The following is a 21,791-nucleotide window of genomic DNA, read 5'->3' as shown; positions in this document are numbered from 1 at the left end:
CTGGGAGTCATTGTTATGAATAATATGTCACCTGAGAAACATATAAATAAGATTTTTGGAGAAACCTATAATTTGATAAGAACAATCAAAGTTGCATTTACATACCTGGATGAAGAAATGGTGAAGAAAATTCTAATCACCCTGATAAGACCAAGATTGGAATATGCAGCAACGATATGGTCACCAAGTACAAAAAAATGTATAAAAAAAATTGAAAGAATACAAAGAGCAATTACAAAATTGGCACCAACACTCTCAAAACTATCATATGAAGAGACTAGCAAAACTTGAACTACAGACACTAGAGCAAAGAAGAGAGAGAGGAGATTTGATAGCTATTTACAGAATCATGAAAGGCATAGAAATTACTGATAGAGAGAATCTGATAAAATGGGATGATAGAAATACAAGAGGACATGGAAAGAAAATAAAAAAAGACAGCTATAGAAGAGACCTGAAAAAGAACAGCTTTCCTCACAGAGTAATAGAGAGTTGGAACAAGTTAGATGAGAAAGTGGTGTGTGCAAAAACAATACATGAATTTAAAAATAGTTTAGATAAAACGAGATATGAAAACGGGACAACACGAACATAGCTCCCCTTCCCGTAGAATACAACTAGGAAAATACTCACACACACACACACACACACACACACACACACACACACACTTCAACGAATGGACGGCTTAGAAGACGTTCTGAAGAAAAGTGAAGTCTGTGGATCCCAACGCAAAGAGAAGTGCCTAGTGTTTTTGCAGGGTGGGGGGGAAATTGCTCGTGGAGTAGTGGGAACGTAGGGAAAGAGGAAAAGGGGAGGGATTACTGAGGGAAATGGAAGGAAATGAGGAGGGAGTAGACTTTGACCAGCCAGACAAGCGGAAGGTAAACAAAAGACTTAGCGAGGATCAAATGTCTAATAAAATATAAAGATTAGAAGTATAGAGAGGAGCAATACAGAAGAAAGTGACGAGAATATGTTCCAGGGATTTAAAGAGGGTGGGGGGGACACAACCCCCCCCCCCCCGACTGATAAGACTAGAGGAGAGAGTTGATAAGGTGATCGAGGACTTGGAGCGTAAGTTAGGTAACGTAGACTCCATTTTTCAAAGAATTGAAAGGTTGGAACAACTAGAGAAGGCTAACAGAAACTTAACTGAAGAAATAGAGGACCTAAAAAGACAGTTAGGAAATGTAAAGGAGGAGAATGAGAAATTGAAGAAGAATAGTAATGAAAACAGAGAGAAACTAGCTACAGAAGCTAAAAATTGGAGAATAACTCAAGAAGGGAATAAGGTTTCATTCACTGACATAGTCAAACAGCAATTGAAAGAACATAATGAAGACTCAGTTATTAAAGTGATGAGACAGAAGGAGAATATAGTAAGAGAATTAGCTGACAAAAAGAAATGTATAATTATATTAGGAATGGAAGAGAAACATAACCCAGATAGAACTGCAAGAATCAAGGAGGAAAATGAAAGAGTAAGCAGTTTATTAAAATTAGTCCAGGAAGATGAACCAGAAATTATAAAGGAAATTGAGGAAAAATTCAGACTCGGAAAATATAGTACAGATAAGACCAGACCAATTAAGATTAAATTCAGGTCACAAACAACAGCAGAGAAAATTCTATCCAAGACAGGGAAACTAGCAACAAATGATCAATATAAAAAGGTATGGATAAAAAGAGAAATGAATAAGGAGGAAAGAGAGGCAGAAAAGCAGAAAAGAATTGAAGCTAAGGCAAAAAACGAGGAAAGAACGGAGTCAGAGAAAGAGAGATTCTATTGGAGAGTAGTGAACATGAAAATAAAGCAGTTCGACATACTAAAGAAAAACATAAGGGAAACAGAGAATACAATGGAAGTGGCAGAAAACTAAGAGTGTCTTACACAAATATAGATGGATTGATAACAGGATTGAATGAACTGAATGATTATTTGAAAGAAAAAGAACCGGACATAATGGGAATTGTAGAAACAAAATTAAAAGGCCCACTACCACCCAACAGTGTAGGACATGATACATACAATTATTGGATTAGAAACAGAGAGAAAAAACAAGGGGGTGGAGTTATGTTCCTGACTAAGAAGGATATAAACGTGAAAGGTGTCATATATGGAAAGAATACAGTAGAGATGATTATGATAGAAGTGGAAGACCGAGATAAGAAGAGCAGAAAATTTGTGATCAATTATGTGCCTCCGAAAACAGCCTCATGGGAGGAGAGTGAACATAAAAGTATGTTAGAGGACACAAAGATAGCATTAACTAAAATAATGGAAGACGGAGGAAGAATAGTTATGATGGGCGACTTTAATTGCAAAGAAATCTGCTGGGAAGAAATGACAGTAAAGAGTGGTGATGACTCATGGGGAAATGCTCTACTTGAGATGATTACTGACCATTCAATGACACAATGGATACAAGAGAACACTAGGTATAGAAATGAAGAAGAACCATCGAGGCTAGACTTAATAATTACATCTGAACCTAGAATAGTGGACAAGATTGAATATAAAACACCAATAGGTAAAAGTGACCACATATTGATTGAACTGGAACTTAATGAAGAAAAATATATGAAAAGAAATGAACAATATAGAAAAGGAAGAATGATGTATGAAAAAACAAACTTTGATAAAATAAGAGAATTCTTCCAACAAGAAAACTGGGAAGAAATATACAAAGAAGAAACAACAGTGGAAGAGAAATGGAATATTTTGACAAAAATTTACAAAAAAGGAGTGGAAAAGTATGTCCCAAGACAAAAACAAGAAAAAGAATATGTAAAATGCTGGTACAACAAAAGTTGTAGGGAGTTAAAGGACAAAAGAGACAAAGCCTGGAACAGATGGAAAAAAGACAGAAGACCTGAAAAATGGAAAATATATACTGGTTATAGAAATGAATATGTACAAAAGTGCAGAGAGAAAAAAAGAAAATATGAAAAAGATGTTATAGAAAAGTGTAAAGATCAACCAAAACTATTCTACAGATTTGTAAACAATAAACTGAAAAACAAACAAGACTTAGAGAAATTAAGACAAGGAGGAGTTGAATACACTGAGGAAATGGAAATGGCAGAAATTATGAACAAACATTTTAAATCAGTGTTTACAAGGGAAAATATACAACCTGAAGAGATTGAGTGGAAGGAAAAAGTCCCCCCTATGGAAGAAATAGAAGTAACAAAGAATGAAATATTGACACACTTGGGTAATTTTGATGTCAGAAAATCGCATGGGCCAGATGAAATAGCAAACTGGATTCTGAAAGAATGCAGGAATGAACTGGCAGACAAAATACATAGCATAATAAGCAGTTCCTTAAAAGAAGGAAAAGTTCCAGAAGATTGGAAAAAAGCAAATATAGTACCTATATATAAAGGAGGAAATAAAGAAGAACCTACCAACTATAGACCAGTCTCTCTAACAAGTACAATAGCAAAAATATGTGAAAGAATTATCAAAAGTAGATGGGTAAAATACTTGGAAAAAAACAACGTACTAAATCCAAGGCAATTTGGATTCAGACAAGGACGATCATGCGTCACCAATTTAATATGTTTCTATTCAAGGCTAATAGATATAATACAAGAAAGAGATGGATGGGCTGATTGTGCATTTCTAGACCTAAAAAAAGCTTTTGACAAAGTACCACATAAGAAGTTGCTTAAGAAATTAGAATATGAAGGAGGAATACAAGGTAAATTGCTAAATTGGATGGAAGACTTTTTGCAAGAAAGAAAAATGAGAGTAGTGATAAGAGATCAGCACTCAAAATGGAATGAAGTAATAAGCGGTGTCCCGCAGGGAACAGTTCTGGCCCCAATAATGTTTGCTATATATATTAATGATATGGATGAAGGAATTGAAAGCTATATGAGCTTCTTTGCAGATGATGCAAAATTACTGAAAAGAGTGAAAACTGAAGAAGATTGTGAATCACTACAGAGAGATCTAAATAAAGTACAAGAATGGAGTAGGAAGTGGGAGATGGAGTTCAATACAAAAAAGTGTAGTATAATGGAATTTGGAAAAAGCAAAAACAGAATAACAGGATCATATAATTTGGGAAAAGAAGGAATAAAAAAAGTAGAAAATGAGAAGGACCTGGGAGTCATTGTTATGAATAATATGTCACCTGAGAAACATATAAATAAGATTTTTGGAGAAACTTATAATTTAATAAGAACAATCAAAGTGGCATTTACATACCTGGATGAAGAAATGGTGAGGAAAATCCTAATCACCCTGATAAGACCAAGATTGGAATATGCAGCAACGATATGGTCACCAAGTACAAAAAAATGTATAAAAAAACTTGAAAGAATACAAAGAGCAATTACAAAACTGGCACCAACACTCTCAAAACTATCATATGAAGAGAGACTACAAAAACTTAAACTACAGACACTAGAGCAAAGAAGAGAGAGAGGAGATTTGATAGCTATTTACAGAATCATGAAAGGCATAGAAATTACTGATAGAGAGAATCTGATAAAATGGGATGACAGAAATACAAGAGGACACGGAAAGAAAATAAAAAAAGACAGCTATAGAAGAGATTTTAAAAAGAACAGCTTTCCTCACAGAGCAATAGACAGTTGGAACAAGTTAGATGAGAAAGTGGTGTGTGCAAAAACAATACATGAATTTAAAAATAGTTTAGATAAAATGAGATATGAAGACGGGACCCCACGAGCATAGCTCCCCTTCCCGTAAAATACAACTAGGTAAATACAACTAGGTAAATACACACACACACATATATATATATATATATATATATATATATATATATATATATATATATATATATATATATTATATCATATATAAGAAACACATAACTCGTGTTCAGTTATGCAAAAGTGGCCATTGAGAAAGAAAAAACAAACGAAGCAAAACTTTCGTATATTACATCTTCAGTGTACTAAAGGTATAATAAGCAAAAGCGTTTTGTTTCATTTTTCCAGTAGTCACTTGCATATATATATAGACACACACACACACACACATATATGTATATATACACACATATATATATATATATATATATATATTATATATTACACATATATATATATATACATATATACATACATATATATGTATGTATATATATATATATTTATATATATGTATATGTATATATATATACACATATATATTGTTTGTCAATCGTGTTATGCTGATTAGTGAAGCGGCTGATAATCTGGAATTATTCAATCCATATATATTGTAATGCCAGCAGTAATGATATTTTACCGGGCACTCATAGAACTCGAAATTGCAAGTGTCAAACGCAAGCTAATACTAAAATATTTACCTGTGTTATCTTTGTTTATTTTATTAAGTATTTTTCTCATTAATCAACGTCAATGAATTTACCAATCTTTGTTTCCTGGCACCCTATGGCTAAAATCTGTCCATGAATGGTAAAAAATGGAAATTTTAATTATTGGCAAGTAAACAGAGTTGAAAGGAATCTTAATTTGGCATGAGAACACATCAAAATTGAAAATACATTTTCTTGAGGTAATTACACCAACACAACAAAAAGAAGACATAGTACAGTTCATTTGAATAAAAGTTTATTCCAGTTATATCGACACTTGTCTTATGATACTTTAAAAAAAAATCAATTGAGGTTGGCACTGAGGCAGACCCTGCACACCACGTTTGGCATGAAGGAGTGTCCCTTTTTGCTGTATTATTTGCATATCCTACAGATCATATGAATATGAGGCTAGGTATGATAGATTGGAGATTAAGAGACAGGAACCCACGAGCATTGCTCCTTTCCTATATACTACAATTAGGTAAATACAATTTGGTAAATACTGAGGTATAGACCACGATCACATTCACCTGTTCCCAGACAGGCTTGGGGACACTGGACTTCCACGGAGGTGTTGAAGTTGACCAGAGCTCTTGTAAGGAGAGATGTAACTGGTTCCTGGTTGCTAGCACCTTTCAGCACCTGGATCTTAAGTTTCTTTTAATGATAAGCCATTCACAGACACAGCCTTGTTAGAAACGTGCAATACAATATTACACTAGAAAGGTTTCTCTCTTACGTGGGTCATCACGTGACATTTGAAAGTACTTTATGAGAAAACTGCATAAAACAAATCACACTGGAAAGGTTTCATCCCTGTGTGGATCATACGCTGCTTGATATTACTCATTTGTGAGAAAGCTGCACTGTACAGATCACAGTGGAAAGGCTTAGATCACCCTTTTGTGAGAGAGTTGCATGTAACAGGAAACAGTGCTCCAGAGGCCATTCTTTGGTGTGGCCCATCACAAGATATTTGAGAGCATCATTTCATGAGGAAGCTGCATCACACAGGTCACACTGGGAATGCTTCTCTTGAGACTGGGTAAGCACGTGACGCTTGAGATGACCCTTCCGCGAGACAGCTGCATCGCACATGTCACACTAGAAAGGACTCTAATGAATGTGGATTATTATATTCAGTTCAATATATTTCGTTTGAAATGAGAATCGCACAGTTCACACTGAAAAGGTTTCTCTCCTTGTGGGGTAAGCATGTGGCGTTTGAGATAAATGTTTAGTGAGAAAGCTGCATCGCACAGGTCACAGTGAAAAGGTTTTTCACCAGTGTCACCACGCATCACATAGATCACTCTAGAAAGGCTTCTCTTCAGTGTGGGTATCCATGTGACGTTTGAGATGACTCTTGAGTGAGAAAGCTGCATTGCACAGGTCACACTGGAAAGGCCTTTCTCTTGTGTGTCTCATCACATGATATTTGAGAGCATCCTTTCGTGAGAAAGCTGCATCGCACAGGTCACAATGGAGAGGTTTCTCTCCTGTGTGGATAAGCACGTGGCGTCTGAGACTACCCTTTAGTGAAAATACTGCACCGCACAAGTCACACTGGAAAGATTTCTCTCCTGTATGAGTCATCACGTGAGATTTGAGATTACTCTTTCGTGAGAAGGCTGTATTGCACAGATCGCACTGGAAAAGTTTCTCTCCTGTGTGGGTAAGCATGTGACGTTTGAGGATACTCTTTTGTAGGAAAGCTGCATCGCACAGGTCACACTGGAAAGGCCTCTCACCCGAGTGGATAAGCGTGTGAAGTTTGAGACGACTCTTTTGGGAGAAAGCTGCTTCACATAGACCACAGTGTAATTTTTTCTCTCCGGTGTGTGTCATTATGTGATATTTGAGACGACTCTTTCGCGAGAACGCTGCATCGCACAGGTCACACTGGTAAGGCTTCTCTCCTGTGTGGGTAAGCTTGTGGCGTCTGAGGTCGTTCTTTAGTGAGAAAGCTGCATTGCAGAGGTCACAGAGGAAAGGCTTCTCTCCAGAGTGGATGTGCATGTGGGCTTTGAGACTACTCTTTTGTGGGAAAGATGCATCGCAGAGGTCACACTGAAAAGGCTTCTTTCCAGAATGGGTGTACATATGACCTTTGAGACTAGTCCTTTGTGAGAAAGATGCATCACAGAGATCACACTCGAAAGGCTTCTCTCCTGTGTGGGTGTATATGTGACCTTTGAGACTACTCCTTCGTGAGAAAGTTGCATTGCACAGGTCACACTGGACAGGCCTCTCATGAGTATGAGTCTTTATATGCAATTTGAGATCATAATTTCGTTTGAAAGCTCCATCACACATGTCACACCGAAAAGTTTTCTCTTCAGTGTGGATCACCATGTGAGCTTTGAGATTACCGTTTCGCGAGAAAGCTGCATCGCACAGATCACATTGGAAAGGCTTCTCGCCTGTGTGGATCATCATGTGAGGTTTGAGATGACGCTTATATGAAAAGGTGGCATCGCACAGGTCACACTTGAAAGTCCTTTCTCCAGTGTGGATCACCACATGAGATTCGAGATGACTCTTTCGTGAGAAAGTGGAATCACACAGGTCACACTGGAAAGGTTTCTCTCCAGTGTGGGTCATCACATGACCTTTGAGATGATCCTTTCGCGAGAAAGCGGCATCACACAGGTCACACTGGAATGGCTTCTCTCTAGTGTGGGTCATCACATGAGATCTGAGATTACTCTTTTGTGAAAAAGCTCCATCACACAGGTCACATTGGAATGGCCTCTCTCCAGTGTGTGTCATCACATGATATTTGAGATGACTCTTTTGTGAGAAAGCGGAATTACACAGATCACATTGGAAAGGCTTCTCTTTGGTATGAGTCATCACATGAGATTTGAGATCACCCTTTTGTGTGAAAGCGGCATCGCACATGTCACATTGGAAAGATTTCTCTCTGATATGGGTCATCATGTAATATTAAAAATCACTCATGATATAGCTATGCCACAGATGTCACACCGAAATCCTCTTGTTGTATGACTGATAGTCCTTCCAAAGAAATGATGATAGTTACTCATGTCCTGAAAGAAAATATTATAACGATAAGATATATATACATTTTAGATTATACAATAACAAGAGTTTGCACACTTTTTACACAAACCAATTCATACCTAAGTCCCTTTGTACATAAATCAATCACACAGCTGCTCCTTGTCTATCGTGTAGATGACCCCAAATAGACCCTTTGTGTTTACTATCCCCTAACATTAAATAAGAACACTAATATAGATGGCGCTACGATATGCCCCACCCTATAGTTTTAGTATGTGCACTGAAAAATCACCTAACAGCTACATGCATATTCACACCACAATGACCAGAGTGACTAAATTTTGCTCTCGCTTACTCTCGTTTTTTTTTTTTTTTTTTTTTTATCTGGTCACGAAATCTGAAAGGAGGAAATGGGTTAGCTGGCCACAGTGGTCGTATTTTGATATAGCTTCATAACATTCTACATTTGCGCTCACAAGGCCTGAATTTAATCAACATTTCGCTCATCTGACTCGAATGAGTGTTGCGAGTCAAATTGTTTAAGACACACCGGTAAATAGTGCACCTGTGCTCGTTTTAACAAAAGGAATGAATAAAATTGATCTAACAACCTGCTGGGGTACTATCCATATATTTTGTCACATTTAGTAAAATACCACTTCGACTAATAGGCATACTTAGTAATGTCGACAATTATAACGTACTAAGGCTCACACTTATATCAATTGTGCAATTCCAGTAAACATGGAGGTAGAGAGATGGTGTATAATGTAATGGGAAAACTAGATATTTAACGTTTTCGGTCCAAAGGTCATTGAAACACGGAAGATATATGCATAACCCAGTTATCTTTCAGGATGTTTGGGACATATCCCTAATTGGATGCAATACTCTTGCGAGATAATACTGAGAAAATCTCTATGGAACCTTTATTTTATATTAACATTATCTCAGTTTAAAAGGTGCCCCTGTCTATCAACCTAAACCGACACATTGTTGGTTGTTCTGTGAGTTTTAGTCTCATTTGAGTGTCTTCCACATTACTTCTCAAAAGGACGCTTATTATGTGACCACTTTCTAAATAATAATAATAATAATATACAGGTTGACCTTCAAAAAATCCGTCCATTGATAATCCGGTTCCTTCAGATTTCTGGAATGTATTTCGGAGCAAATTTTTATATTTACATTATATCAGCTTACACCTGCTTATTTCTTCTCATTTTATAATCTATTTGCTGCTATGTAGCTCCATTATGGGTTCAGCAAAGAAAAGAGGTGGCGCAAAACGTAAATATCGTCTGTTGCCGACCGCAGAGAAATTAGAAGTGATAAAAGAGTTTACAATGGCATGTCTGTGCAAACCCTGTGGTAGGGGAGAAAGACTACTGCCACCTAGTGTTCCCACTTGAGTCGTAAAAGGCGACAAAAAAAAAAAAAAAGGGACGGGGATAGGACCAGGCATCCTACTCTCTGTAGCCCCAAAGGGGTCATCCCCCCCCCCCAAAAAAAAAAATGCAAAGGCATAAGAGGGCTTGGGAGGAGTTTTCCAACCAGAACCTTAAAATGTGGGGATGAAATGGGTGGGGGTGGATTTATGCCTTTGACTTTGGCTACTTCCTTTGTAAAGGGGAAAATGCCATTGGTACATGTACAGTATATGTCAGTGCAAACCATTTGGGGATTGGCTTTTCATTTAGTGTTTAATTTTCTATCTTTAAAAGAAGTTATTACAGGTAGTAATTTTCTGTTAAATATATATACAGCATATACTTATATAACCATCCAAAATCCGGCATTTTTGAAAACCAGATTTTTAGATTTCAATATGTAGTACGTACATACCTATAGGCCTTTTCCCCCCTAAGAGATGGCAGTCAAAGCACCCACTTTTCACCCATTCCACACTCATTACTTTTTCCTTCTACCTTAGCTCCTTGAACCATACAGTAGTTATCACAAGTCTAAAGCTATTGCTGAAACAAATTGTCCTTTCTTTTTGACTGCTCATGAAGATACTGGTATCATCTCTGTGGTGGTCTACCATAAGCCTCCTTTTTTTCTATTCTTTGTCACTTCACCTCGCCAATTAAACCAAATTTTTCTTAAATTAATACCTTCACCAAATTCTGATTTTCATTACATAATTTTCTTTGCATTCTGTATACATGCTTACATGCTCCCCTTTCTCACCCAACATGAGCATCCATGTAAGATTTCTTCTTTCCAGTTCTTTATTCTATTCTATCATGTATCATACCCATCTCTATTGCTTGTGTCCTGTCTCTTCATATTGTTTATTCATTCACTCTTCCTTTGCCTTATTAATTACTTGATAATTTCCATTCTCCCAGTCTGTTTTTCCAGTTTCTGTGCTCCCTCATCATTTTTAGTACTGTATTTGTTTAGCATATGTGTGCTGGTAGCATGATCAGAAGCATGCTGGTCTTGCATTCACATAGTTGTGGGTTGAAATCTCGTGCTTCTCTCCAATTCCCAATAGTGACTGTTCCCTGCCCCAACAGTCCAGGGCCATATGGCAAAGGTAACAAATTTGGCCATATCCACACACCTCTTTGCATTGAATCCTCACCTTCCTTCTTCTGCTTCATGCTAAAACTTCCACAAAGGTCCACCACCCATCTTCCAATCATGGATGACAGATATCTATGTTTTTTTTATATTGTTCCTGTGATTCTGATACTGATATCTACAAGGGGATACATTAGCTTTAGTAGAAATAGCACCAAAAGCCCATGAATGAAAATATAAATGTTGATTTATAGCATCCTTGAGTGAAAAGTAAATTACCTTATAAACCTGTCTACCTATGTGGGGTTAGGCATACATAGCCATAACTTTTTGGCAATTTTGGCTTTGTAATCATACAATGAATCTTGATATTCCAAATTTTGTCTAGTTCATTTTCATTATCTCATAGTTCTTGCTTCAACCACTAATCTGAGTAATGTGTTTCAGCTGTTCACCACCCTAACACAAAGAGTTCTTTCTTTTACCTAACCTTACTCTCTTATAAATCTTCATGGGATGTCCTCTGGATGATTGATATTGTCTCAACACAAAAATATCCTCACACAATTTTTGATAATATACACTACACAAGATATTAAGTCTTAACCATATCTTTTCTTGCTCTTCATCTGTATGATAGAGTTGGCAGCCTTAGTTTCTTTAGACTTTCATCAAAAGTTTTTTAATGTGGGCACCATTCTTCTTGCACATCTTTGAACATTTTCAATTGCCTCCACATCCCTAACTAAATATGTGCCCCATATCTCATTAGCATCTCCTGAAATGGGTCTCACATTGGACATGTACAGAGACTTATACATTTCCTCCTTATCAACCCAACCATTTTGTTAGCTTTGTTCACTTTTTCAGCAATATCTTCAGAGAATTTGAACTTGTCAATAACAATACCTATATCTCTCATTAGTGATCTCCATTAACTTGCCATTCAAATTGTATCCTTCACATCCATTATTTTCCTGCATGCATAGTCATATATATTTTCATTTGTCTGGGTAAAACTGTATTTTAATATCATTGATGTCTTGTTGAAAATGGTCAGCATGTTGTCTATCATTTATCTACTTATATATTTTTCTATCATTATCAATACAAATAGCTGCCATTGTCAGTACTTGGCAAATCATAAATAAATACGACATATTATAAAGGTCTCAACACTGAACCCTGAGGAACCCCACTTCTAACTTCATGCCATTCTGACACTTGCCCATTTACCACCACCTACTGTTTTCTATCACCCAGAAAGGTTTTAAGCCATTTCAGTTAATTTTCTTTAAAACCATTTTTTTTTTTTTTTGCAATTAATATCTTATGCAATACTTTGTTAAAAGCCTTTATGAAGTCACAGTAAACTATATTCACTCCATCCCTTTCATTCATTGCTCTAGTCCAGTTATCTAGTACTGTGCCTTTATCAACTGATGGGATATTGATCTTCCAGGAAGAAATCCAAACAGCTGGCTACTCAACACTTTGTGTTCACATAGATGCTCTTGTAATTTTTTCTAATCAGTGACTCCATTAACCATACAACACTAGTTACGCTCATTTGTCTGTAATTCATTGGATCAAATTTATCTCCATGTTTAAATAATGCTGTAATATTGGCAATTTCACAATCTTGAGGTAATTCAACACTATTGAATATTCATATAAAATATTTAATGGTAAAACTAACTTATCCCCTTCCTTAATTAAACACGAATGTAATCAGTCTGGCACTGCTGACTTATTTTTCTTCATCTTCTTAATGCCTTGTTTTATCTTGACTTTTGAAAACTGAAGGGTTGATATTGCTGGTATATCCACTGGATTGAATAACTGGGACATCACCTACTGGTTCATCTGTAAACATACTGGTAAAGTGCCTTGCTAAAATATAAGTTTTTTCCTTATCTAATACTACCTTATTCACTTTCTCACCAACACTGTAAAGATATGGAATACCACACATTTCAACCAATTTATTTTGAACCTCTATGTACCAATGGCTTTTTCTCCCTTATAAGAGAAATAACCAGGTCAAAAGGCACATACCCACTCCATCCTTTCCTCCCTCTCATCTTAGCTCCGAGAGGGAATATCTGAGAAATATGGTAGGGGATACAAGGTTGGATAGAGTGAGAAATGAGGAGGTGAGGAGGAGAGGGGTGGAAAAGGAGATGACAGGGTTGATGAAAGAGTATTGGGATGGTTTGGACATTTGGAAAGAATGAGTGATGAAAGAGGGTTGGAAGGTAGAGGTAGGTGGAATGAACATAAAGGGACGACTGAGAATGAGATGAACAGATGGGGGTGAATGGGGTGTTGAGCAAGAGGGGAATAGCTGTTGAGAAAGGTAGAAGGCAGGAGATACAGGCGAGTGGAGAATGACTGCATATAGATGATACTGTGATGCAAGGAAGGGAGGGGGCAGGGGATGGAGGAATAGCAAGTGGTTATGTGTGAATGATATTTTGGCACAGCTAGAAAGGATGTCTTCCAATCTTCTCTTTTTCTGCATGAGGGCACTGAGATGGGGGATTGCTAAATAATGAAGCAGCCTTGCTGTAGATGTACAGTGTATTTTGAACATACTTCCCAAAAACCTTGGGGTTATCTTCAACTACTTTTGCTATATTTCTTTCCTTATTTTTCAAAGTCTTCCTTGTCTCTACTGTAATTAGATTACCGGTATTCATTTTTCTGTATTCCATTTTCATATCTAAAAATTCTGTCTAATTTCTGTCTAAATTTTCATTAATCTATCCCACAAACATTTCTTCCTTATATTTTTCATCCACAATATCTTATCCATAGGTTCTTGTTCTCTGCACTGCATTTTCTTTGAATTCCCTTACACAACTGCTTGGTTGTTTCTGGCACTGCAATATCAGTCATATGATGCTGCTACAAATATTCAAATGTGGCAAACATGGTAGGCCAAAACATTTATATTATGAATACAATTTTAGTGGTAAAGATAATCAAAAAGTATCCAAGATGTTAGTGTGGAAATAGTGAATGGGGTGAACTAGTAAGATAATCATAATAAAAACATTCAAAAGTGGTGTTAATAATTTCTTTAAAAGACCAGCGTTCTCTACAAACATGAGTACCTCATGTCCCAGGGAAAGGGCTTCCTTTCCAAGTATCTGTGAGATGCAGAATATTCCATCCTCACCACAACAACGGAATAGGTATTATTCTTGCAGGTCCACCAGACAGGGACACTACTAGAAAGTGTCATATTGTTAGGGGGACTAAGCAGTCATCATTGAATGATTGTGTTTTCCAGGACATGAAGTAACTATACATGAGATGTGTGTGGCCCGAGCAGAGAGGGGCGCCCTTGGACATGTTCATATGTCCACAGATGGAAAGCAAGAGGGGTTATCTCCCCCATCTTTGTGGAGGTTATCAGAGCCTCCCACCTATTCTGCCAACTGGCAAGAACTGCCACCCATATAGTTGAGTACATGTCATGAAATGGAATGGGGTTGGAAGGAGGAATTACAAAGGATTACAAAGGTGGAGCATGCCTACAGGAGACCTTAAGTCCATATCTAGGTCGGATGCGAAAAAAAATCATAATAATAATAAGATAATAAATAAAAACTAAAGAGTTGCTGCCTCTTTAGCCAACCTGTCGGCCTTCTCATTCCCTGAGATTCACACATATTCTGAGACTTACCAAAACCCAACTTAGTAGACTCTACTTCAAATTAGTTGGTAGAACTCGAAAGTTATACACATCTCAAAATAACACAGACAGTGAATATAATGATGTAAAAGTACAGGTAATAGCAGCATACAAACTTATGCTGGAGGCTCATAGGTTTAACTTCAGAAATTTGATAAAATCTTCCCAAGGGACATACATAAAGTCTAATACACAGATGGCTAGGTATGGAGATAGGTGACTGAAAGCCAAAAATACAGACTCATTTGTTAATTTAAGAGAAATAATGTGGCTAGAACAATTAAAAAAACAACTAGGTTGGTCGTGACAATGATCTTGTCTGCATCACCCATTAAAGCCCTTACACCATTTCAATTCCCCTATTAGATCTTTCTGCAGTATCCTGGGGTCTTCCCCTGAACTAATTTGGCATCCTATTTCAATGTTATCTATAAACTTAATACATACATATACCAAGGCCTTTTCCCCCTTCCAAGGGAGGTAGCCAAAAAGGGAAAGGCATAAAAACACTCCCACCCATTTCATCCCTAAATACACTCCACACCCCTCCCACCCTTCCTCTCATCTGAGCACCTCCTGGATGACGGGTCATCGCTGCACCCTGCCCACCGCCCTGGGTCAGAAGCAGTGTCGCAAGACACAGTACATCCACAGCAAGGCCGCTTCATTTAATCGGCGACCCCCCCTCTCCGTCCCCCTTTGCATATAAGGCGAGGACGGGGAGAAATCCCTTCGGGCTGCGTCAAAAATTACTCACACATACTACCCCACCCCCCATCCCCCCGCCCATTCCTCCTCATGCAGTCACAACATCATCCATATACAACCATTCTCCACTCACCTCTGTCTTCCGTCCTCTCCCTTCCTTCCTCAACAGACATTCCCCTCTTCCCCAAAGCCCCCTTCACCCCATCCATCCACCTCATCCTAGGACGTCCCCTCATGTTCACTCCCTCCACATCTGCCTTCCATACCTCTTTTACTAGTCTTTCTTCACTCATTCTTTCCATGTGTCCAAACCATCCTAATATTCTTTCATCAACCCTATCTCCCAAATCCTTTGTCACCCCTGTTCTCCTCCTCACCTCCTCATTTCTCACTCTATCTAGCCTAGTAACCCCCACCATACTTCTCAGACACCTCATCTCAAACACATTCAAACTCCTTCTCTCTTCTTCTCTTATGTTCCACGTTTCTGCCCCATACAGTGCTGTTGGCACAATCACTCCTTCATACAGTCTCCTCTTCGCATCCATTCCCAAATGTCTATTCCTCATTACACTCTTTAAACCACCAAGGCATTTACTCGCTTCTCTCAATCTACATTCTACCTCCACCTTCACTCCACCTTTTCCTGCTACACTTGCACCCAAGTATCTAAAACTATCCACTTCCTCCAGTCGCTCTCCCTTAATGTTCACTTAATAACATCACTAATAACACAACGTAACATTTTTTTTCAAAAGTTTTGTTTATTGTATTTTTTTTAGAGTTTATTAATCCATTTTTCCTACTGATTTCAAATATGCAATTATTTTTTCTGTAGAAATACATATAATTTCAATGTTACCATGTATATTTTGGAATTGTTATGTGGTCTGCTACTAAATGTTTATCTAATTTTCTCTTTCAGATCAATGACTGAACTATTTACCTGTTAAGATGGCTACTAGAGGATGTGAAAATTCTCCTGATACATTTTGCTATGTGTGTGGTTATTATATTGGGAAAAAACAAGTACTACATAAGATCGTGAGAGGTGCTAAAGTGTGGATAGCGTACAGACTCTATTTCGGAATGCCCATGGGTGACCAGGACAAGCCATGGGCACCTCATGTGATATGTGGAAGCTGCCGATCTACTCTAGAAGGATGGCTGAGAGGTAAAGGAAGGGCAATGCCTTTTGCCATTCCTAGAATATGGAGAGAGCCGAAGAACCATCACGACGACTGCTACTTTTGTATGATTGATGTGACGAAGTACAGGAAAGTGAAAGGAAGACAAGCTCTGCAGTATCCAGACATACCATCATCTAGAGCACCTGTCCCACATGATGATAGCTTACCAGTACCACAACCACCAGAAAATGCAAGTTTATTTTTATCATACTCTCTTTACTTTTAATTAACTTCAATATTAATTACTTAATATACATTCACTTTCCTAAAGATATATGGAATACTAATACTATTCGTCTTTGTTGAAGTTGCTATATTTAGTTATTTCTTTCTTTCCAGATGGAAGATGCAATGGAAATTTCATCTGAAGGGTCAGCAGGTAGCAGCAGCCATGAAATGGGAGACGAAGATTTCGCACCAAGAACGACTTCGGAGCCTCACTTTCCAAGTCAGAGTGAGCTAGATGACTTAACCAGAGACTTAGGTCTTACTAAGTCAGGAGCTAAGCTTCTTACATCAAGGATGAAAGAATGGAATCTACTAAGAGAAGACTGCAGGACATCTGTGTACCGGAAACGACATGAAGAATTTAAAATTTACTATGACTTTAGTGATGATATGTGTTATTGTAAGGATGTTACTGGTTTGTTTATAGCCCATGGACTCGAACATGATCCTGCAGAATGGCGACTGTTCATAGATAGCTCAACACGAATTCTCAAAGAAGTATTGCTCCAAAATGGAAATAAAAACCCATCTTTGCCTACTGCACACTCAGTACAGGAGAAAGAAAACTATCATAATGTCAAACAGCTTCTTGAAAAAATCAATTATGCTGAATTCAAATGGGATGTTTGTGGTGATTTCAAGATGCTAGCCTTTTTGCTTGGCTTACAAGGGGGATACACAAAGTATTCCTGTTTTCTTTGTTTATGGGACAGCAGGGCTGATGATGATCATTATAATAAAGTTCATTGGCCCCCAAGAGTTGAACTGCAGCCAGGAATGTTAAATGTTCTCAGACAGCCTCTAGTAGATTCGAAAAAAGTTTTATTACCCCCACTTCATATCAAGCTAGGGTTAATTAAACAGTTTGTGAAGGCTTTGGATTTTGGAGGCAAAACTTTCCAAGAAATTTGTCTCATGTTTCCCAAGCTATCTGAGGCTAAGCTCAAAGGTGGTATATTTGTTGGACCCCAGGTAAACAAAATGTTGAAGTCGGAGAAACTGGAAAGAGCGATGACGAAAGTTGAAAGAGAAGCTTGGTGTTCATTTCGTGATGTAGTTCGTGGATTCCTAGGAAATCACAAGGACCCTAATTATAAACAAATAGTGGCAAAGCTTATTGAGAACTTCAGGAAACTTGGTTGTCGTATGTCCTTGAAGATACATTTCTTGCATTCTCACCTAGATTTCTTCCCCAAAAACTTGGGGGCTGTCAGTGAGGAGCATGGCGAGAGATTTCATCAGGATATCGCAACTATGGAAAGAAGATATCAAGGACGATGGAATACTGCTATGATGGGAGATTACATATGGTCACTAGTCAGAAAAGACGAAAGCATGCATTCTAGAAAATCTTGATCGTCAAAGCACTTCTAATCATGAGAAGAGTCATCAAAACACTTGCAGTGCAAAGTTGTGTTGTTTATTTTGTTCTTACTAATATTGTAGCTCTTAAATACACTTCATATTATGAAAAAAATACTAGATGTTGTATAATTATCCTTAGAATGCTAAAGTAGATTGAATCAATTAACTACTGTAGAGAAAGGTTGCGTATATAACAATAAAATATAAAATCAAGAATAAATAAAGAAATATCGATGTTACGTCAAAACTAATGTGATATTTCGATTCAGTGACACGAAATACATATATAAACATGAAAAAATACAAATAAACAAAACATGTGTTACATTGTGTAATTCAATTGTTGTTTATATACAAAATGAACAATAAGGGACCAAAAACAGAGCCCTGGGGAATTCTACTAGTAACACTCCCTCATTTGGATTTTACACCATTAATGGTGACCTGTTATTTTCTATGACTAATCCATGCTCTAATCTATTCACTTTTCCTCCTATGCCATGGACTTTAACTTTCTTTAGTAATCTCTGGGGGCACCTTGTTGAATGCTTTGTTAAAGTCAAAGTAAATATCATAGATATCATTGTTATCTAACATTTTGTAGCCATTGGTATAAGAAGATAAAATATTAGTTACACATGACCTACCCTTGGTGAACCCATGCTGTGAGTCATGAATCAAATTATGTCTCTCAATGTGATCTCTGATTATATCAGCTGTTAGATAGATAGACTTTATTTGGCAATGAATCAATGTACATTTAGTGCAAATAATGACAAGAACACGTAGTTCAGAATAATAAATGCAAATTGCCGAGGATAACACAAAAAGCATGTACAGTACGCTTATTTCCATTGTGGTCCTCATCAGATTGTTATTCTACACTAAGTCACACTGACAACATACATAGGGGGTTAAGGGGACCAGAGACAATCATGAGTAATATCAGTCAGAACACATATGACACATAAACATTGTTATAGTTTAGCTAATATTACTAAAATGTTTGTACACATAGGAATATTGAGACCAAAAATTTGAGCACCATCACAAAAAGGAACATTGCAATAAGCAAAGGAACAACAAAATAATATTAAACTGTAACAAAACAGTATGAGTGAGTACTATATCAGAGTAGTACCATTAATGATATATTGAGACAAAAAATTTGAGCACCATCACAAAAAGGAACATTGCAATAAGCAAAGGAACAACATAATAATATTAAACTGTAACAAAACAGTATGAGTGAGTGCTATATCAGAGTAGTACCATTAATGATATACTGCATTATTCTACAGCTGTATCAACATGCATGAGTGAGTACTATATCAGAGTAGTACCATTAATGATATACTGTATTACAATATTCTACATCTGTAACAACATGTAGTTATAGTGAATGCAACACTGCAGCTAGGGTCACCTATTAATTAAATCTAACATTTAACCTGAATCTCGGGACAGAGTGGGCAATTAGTATGAGCACTTGGGAGTAGTACATTATAACCTGAAGCATCAGGGGTAGGGTACAGGGGACCAGTACTCGAATGAGTAAAACAACAAGGAGAATGATGAAAAAGGTCAGATCATAACTGTTCTCGGACCCTACCTGAGACATATGCCATATTATGACTGGTAAAACAAAGGTGGAAACCAATTTGTAAACATCAATCATTGTTATACTAAACTAAACTTCTGAAGAACAAAAAAGAGGGGAGAGGTCAGAACAGTTATGAGTGAACACAGATTTGGATGGTATTACTCATGGAATCAGGTATCCCTCACTAAGCTAGTAGTACACAAAATCAAGGCTGTTCTCTGTCCATAGCTGAGACATATAGTAACCCTTGACTTTTTTCTTGAAGGTAACCTTACTATTTGACTTCTTAATGGACACAGGTAGTGAGTTCCATAATTGAGCACCTGTGAAGTGAAAACTGTTTTTGGTGAAGGGACCTGCATGAGGTACAATAAGGGACTCTAGACTGTTCCGCGTTCGGTTCTCAGCTGATAATGTAAAATTACAGCTCACATATGAGGGAGCAGAATTATGAACGACATTGTAAACCTGGTTTAGTTTCAATTGCTGGACACGATATTTTACAGGTAACATTCCTACATTGCTAAATTCTTCAATACCAATATGACTACGTTGAGGTAAATTTAGTATGAATCTAATTATCTTATTTTGTGTAACCTGTAGCCGGGACTAGTTTTTTCTGCTCAGACTACTGTACCAAGAGCTACAAGCATAATCAAAGTGATGTTGTAACAAGGCTGAGACCAGAAGCTTCTTTGTTTCCAGATCAAAATTTCTGGCTTTTCTGTACAAAAATTTGACTTTATGTGAACACTTGGATACAATCTTATCCGTTATGGCATTCCCTGAGAGGGACTGATCTAAGGGTATTCCAAGATAGGTTACCTCTTGTTTTGACTCCAAGACATTATTGTTTCTAAAAATTTACCTACAATAGACATCAAACTTATTGGCCTGTAGATGTGCATAGACAATTTATCACCTTTTTGAAAACAGGAGTAACCCCAAGAAAACATGAGCCTGTCCCCAAGAAAGAGACATGAATCCAGTGTCTATGACTCACTAAATACTTCCTTTAACTGGTCACAGATTTCAAATTTACACTCTTTAAGCACTCTCCCAAAAATTTCCTCTGGGCCCAAGGATTTTGTAATTTTAAGTCTATCAATTTTTTTTGACTACTTCTTCCTTACTAATGCTGGTGTTAGTCTACTTCCCTCATCCCTACTAAAGATTGGGTCAGTCAGGTATCATATCTAACCTCACCTTTGTAAACAAATAATGATAACCCCTAGAGGAAAAATAGTAGAACTTCTATTGAAATTAAGGAGTTAGCAGTGAAGCATGAGATTGGTACACATGTAGGTGATCTTGCATCATTTTAAAAGATGGTCAGAGTAGACACCATGTGAGGATGGTTTCTGTGTCTGGAAAAGCTTAAACAAGTAAAACATTGTACATTTAACAAAGATTCCTTCCTCACATAGTGTCTACTCTGACCATTCTGTCAGCAATTGCCATTTGAAATGGTTTTATAAGATGCACAAGTCCAATGTTTGTACAATTTTTAAAAATAAAGATCAGTATAAAATGGCAGAAGTGGGTACAGGTATTAGTCATTTATCATGCAAGCATACCCAGGCTATGATGGAAAAACTCCTCCTAGTCTGGACAAACAAAAAACAAGGGCTGGTGATGAAATATCTGAGAATATCATTTGAGAGAAGGTGATGTGTCTCCATGCCAACTTAATGAAGACCACGCAGTCTACTGGCAACCTCACAGAGGAGTTTCGAGCTAGTATAGGCTGGTTTTAAATTTTCAAGGAGACTGGTATCCATAGTGTTGTAACACATGTGGAAGCAGCCAGTTCTAATGTGCCAACAGCAGAATTCATATGAGAGTTCAGAGAGTATGTCACAGAGGGGGGCTTCATTTTGCATAAAATTTCTAAATAAAAGATGGGTATCTTTTTCAAGACATACATTATAAGGGAGAAAAATAACCCAGGGCATAACTCCATGAAGAATTACCTGACTTTTCTTTTGTGTCATTGCAAGTGGTAATTGTAAAGTTAATCCTTTACTGGTCTACCACTCACAAAATCCTCAGGTGTTCAAGAAAGATGTCAGGATAACTTGAATGTA

At 37.2% G+C, this 21,791-nt stretch overlaps 1 protein-coding gene across 1 annotated transcript; it reads right to left on the bottom strand.

Annotated features, from left to right (window-relative positions):
• Window positions 1-6,479: 6,479 nt before the first annotated feature.
• On the bottom strand, window positions 6,480-8,441 carry LOC143029506 (uncharacterized). The gene has a single exon (XM_076192164.1). The coding sequence runs from the start codon at window positions 8,289-8,291 to the stop codon at window positions 6,663-6,665; it is 1,629 nt and encodes a 542-aa protein (XP_076048279.1). The 5' UTR covers window positions 8,292-8,441; the 3' UTR covers window positions 6,480-6,662.
• Window positions 8,442-21,791: the final 13,350 nt, after the last annotated feature.

This window comes from Oratosquilla oratoria, chromosome 11 (genome assembly GCF_046742065.1).
Source record: "Oratosquilla oratoria isolate Oo_2021 chromosome 11, ASM4674206v1, whole genome shotgun sequence".
NCBI lineage: Eukaryota > Metazoa > Arthropoda > Malacostraca > Stomatopoda > Squillidae > Oratosquilla > Oratosquilla oratoria.
The sequence above is the reverse complement of the archived record's forward strand: the minus strand, read 5'-3'. Positions and strand labels throughout refer to the sequence as shown.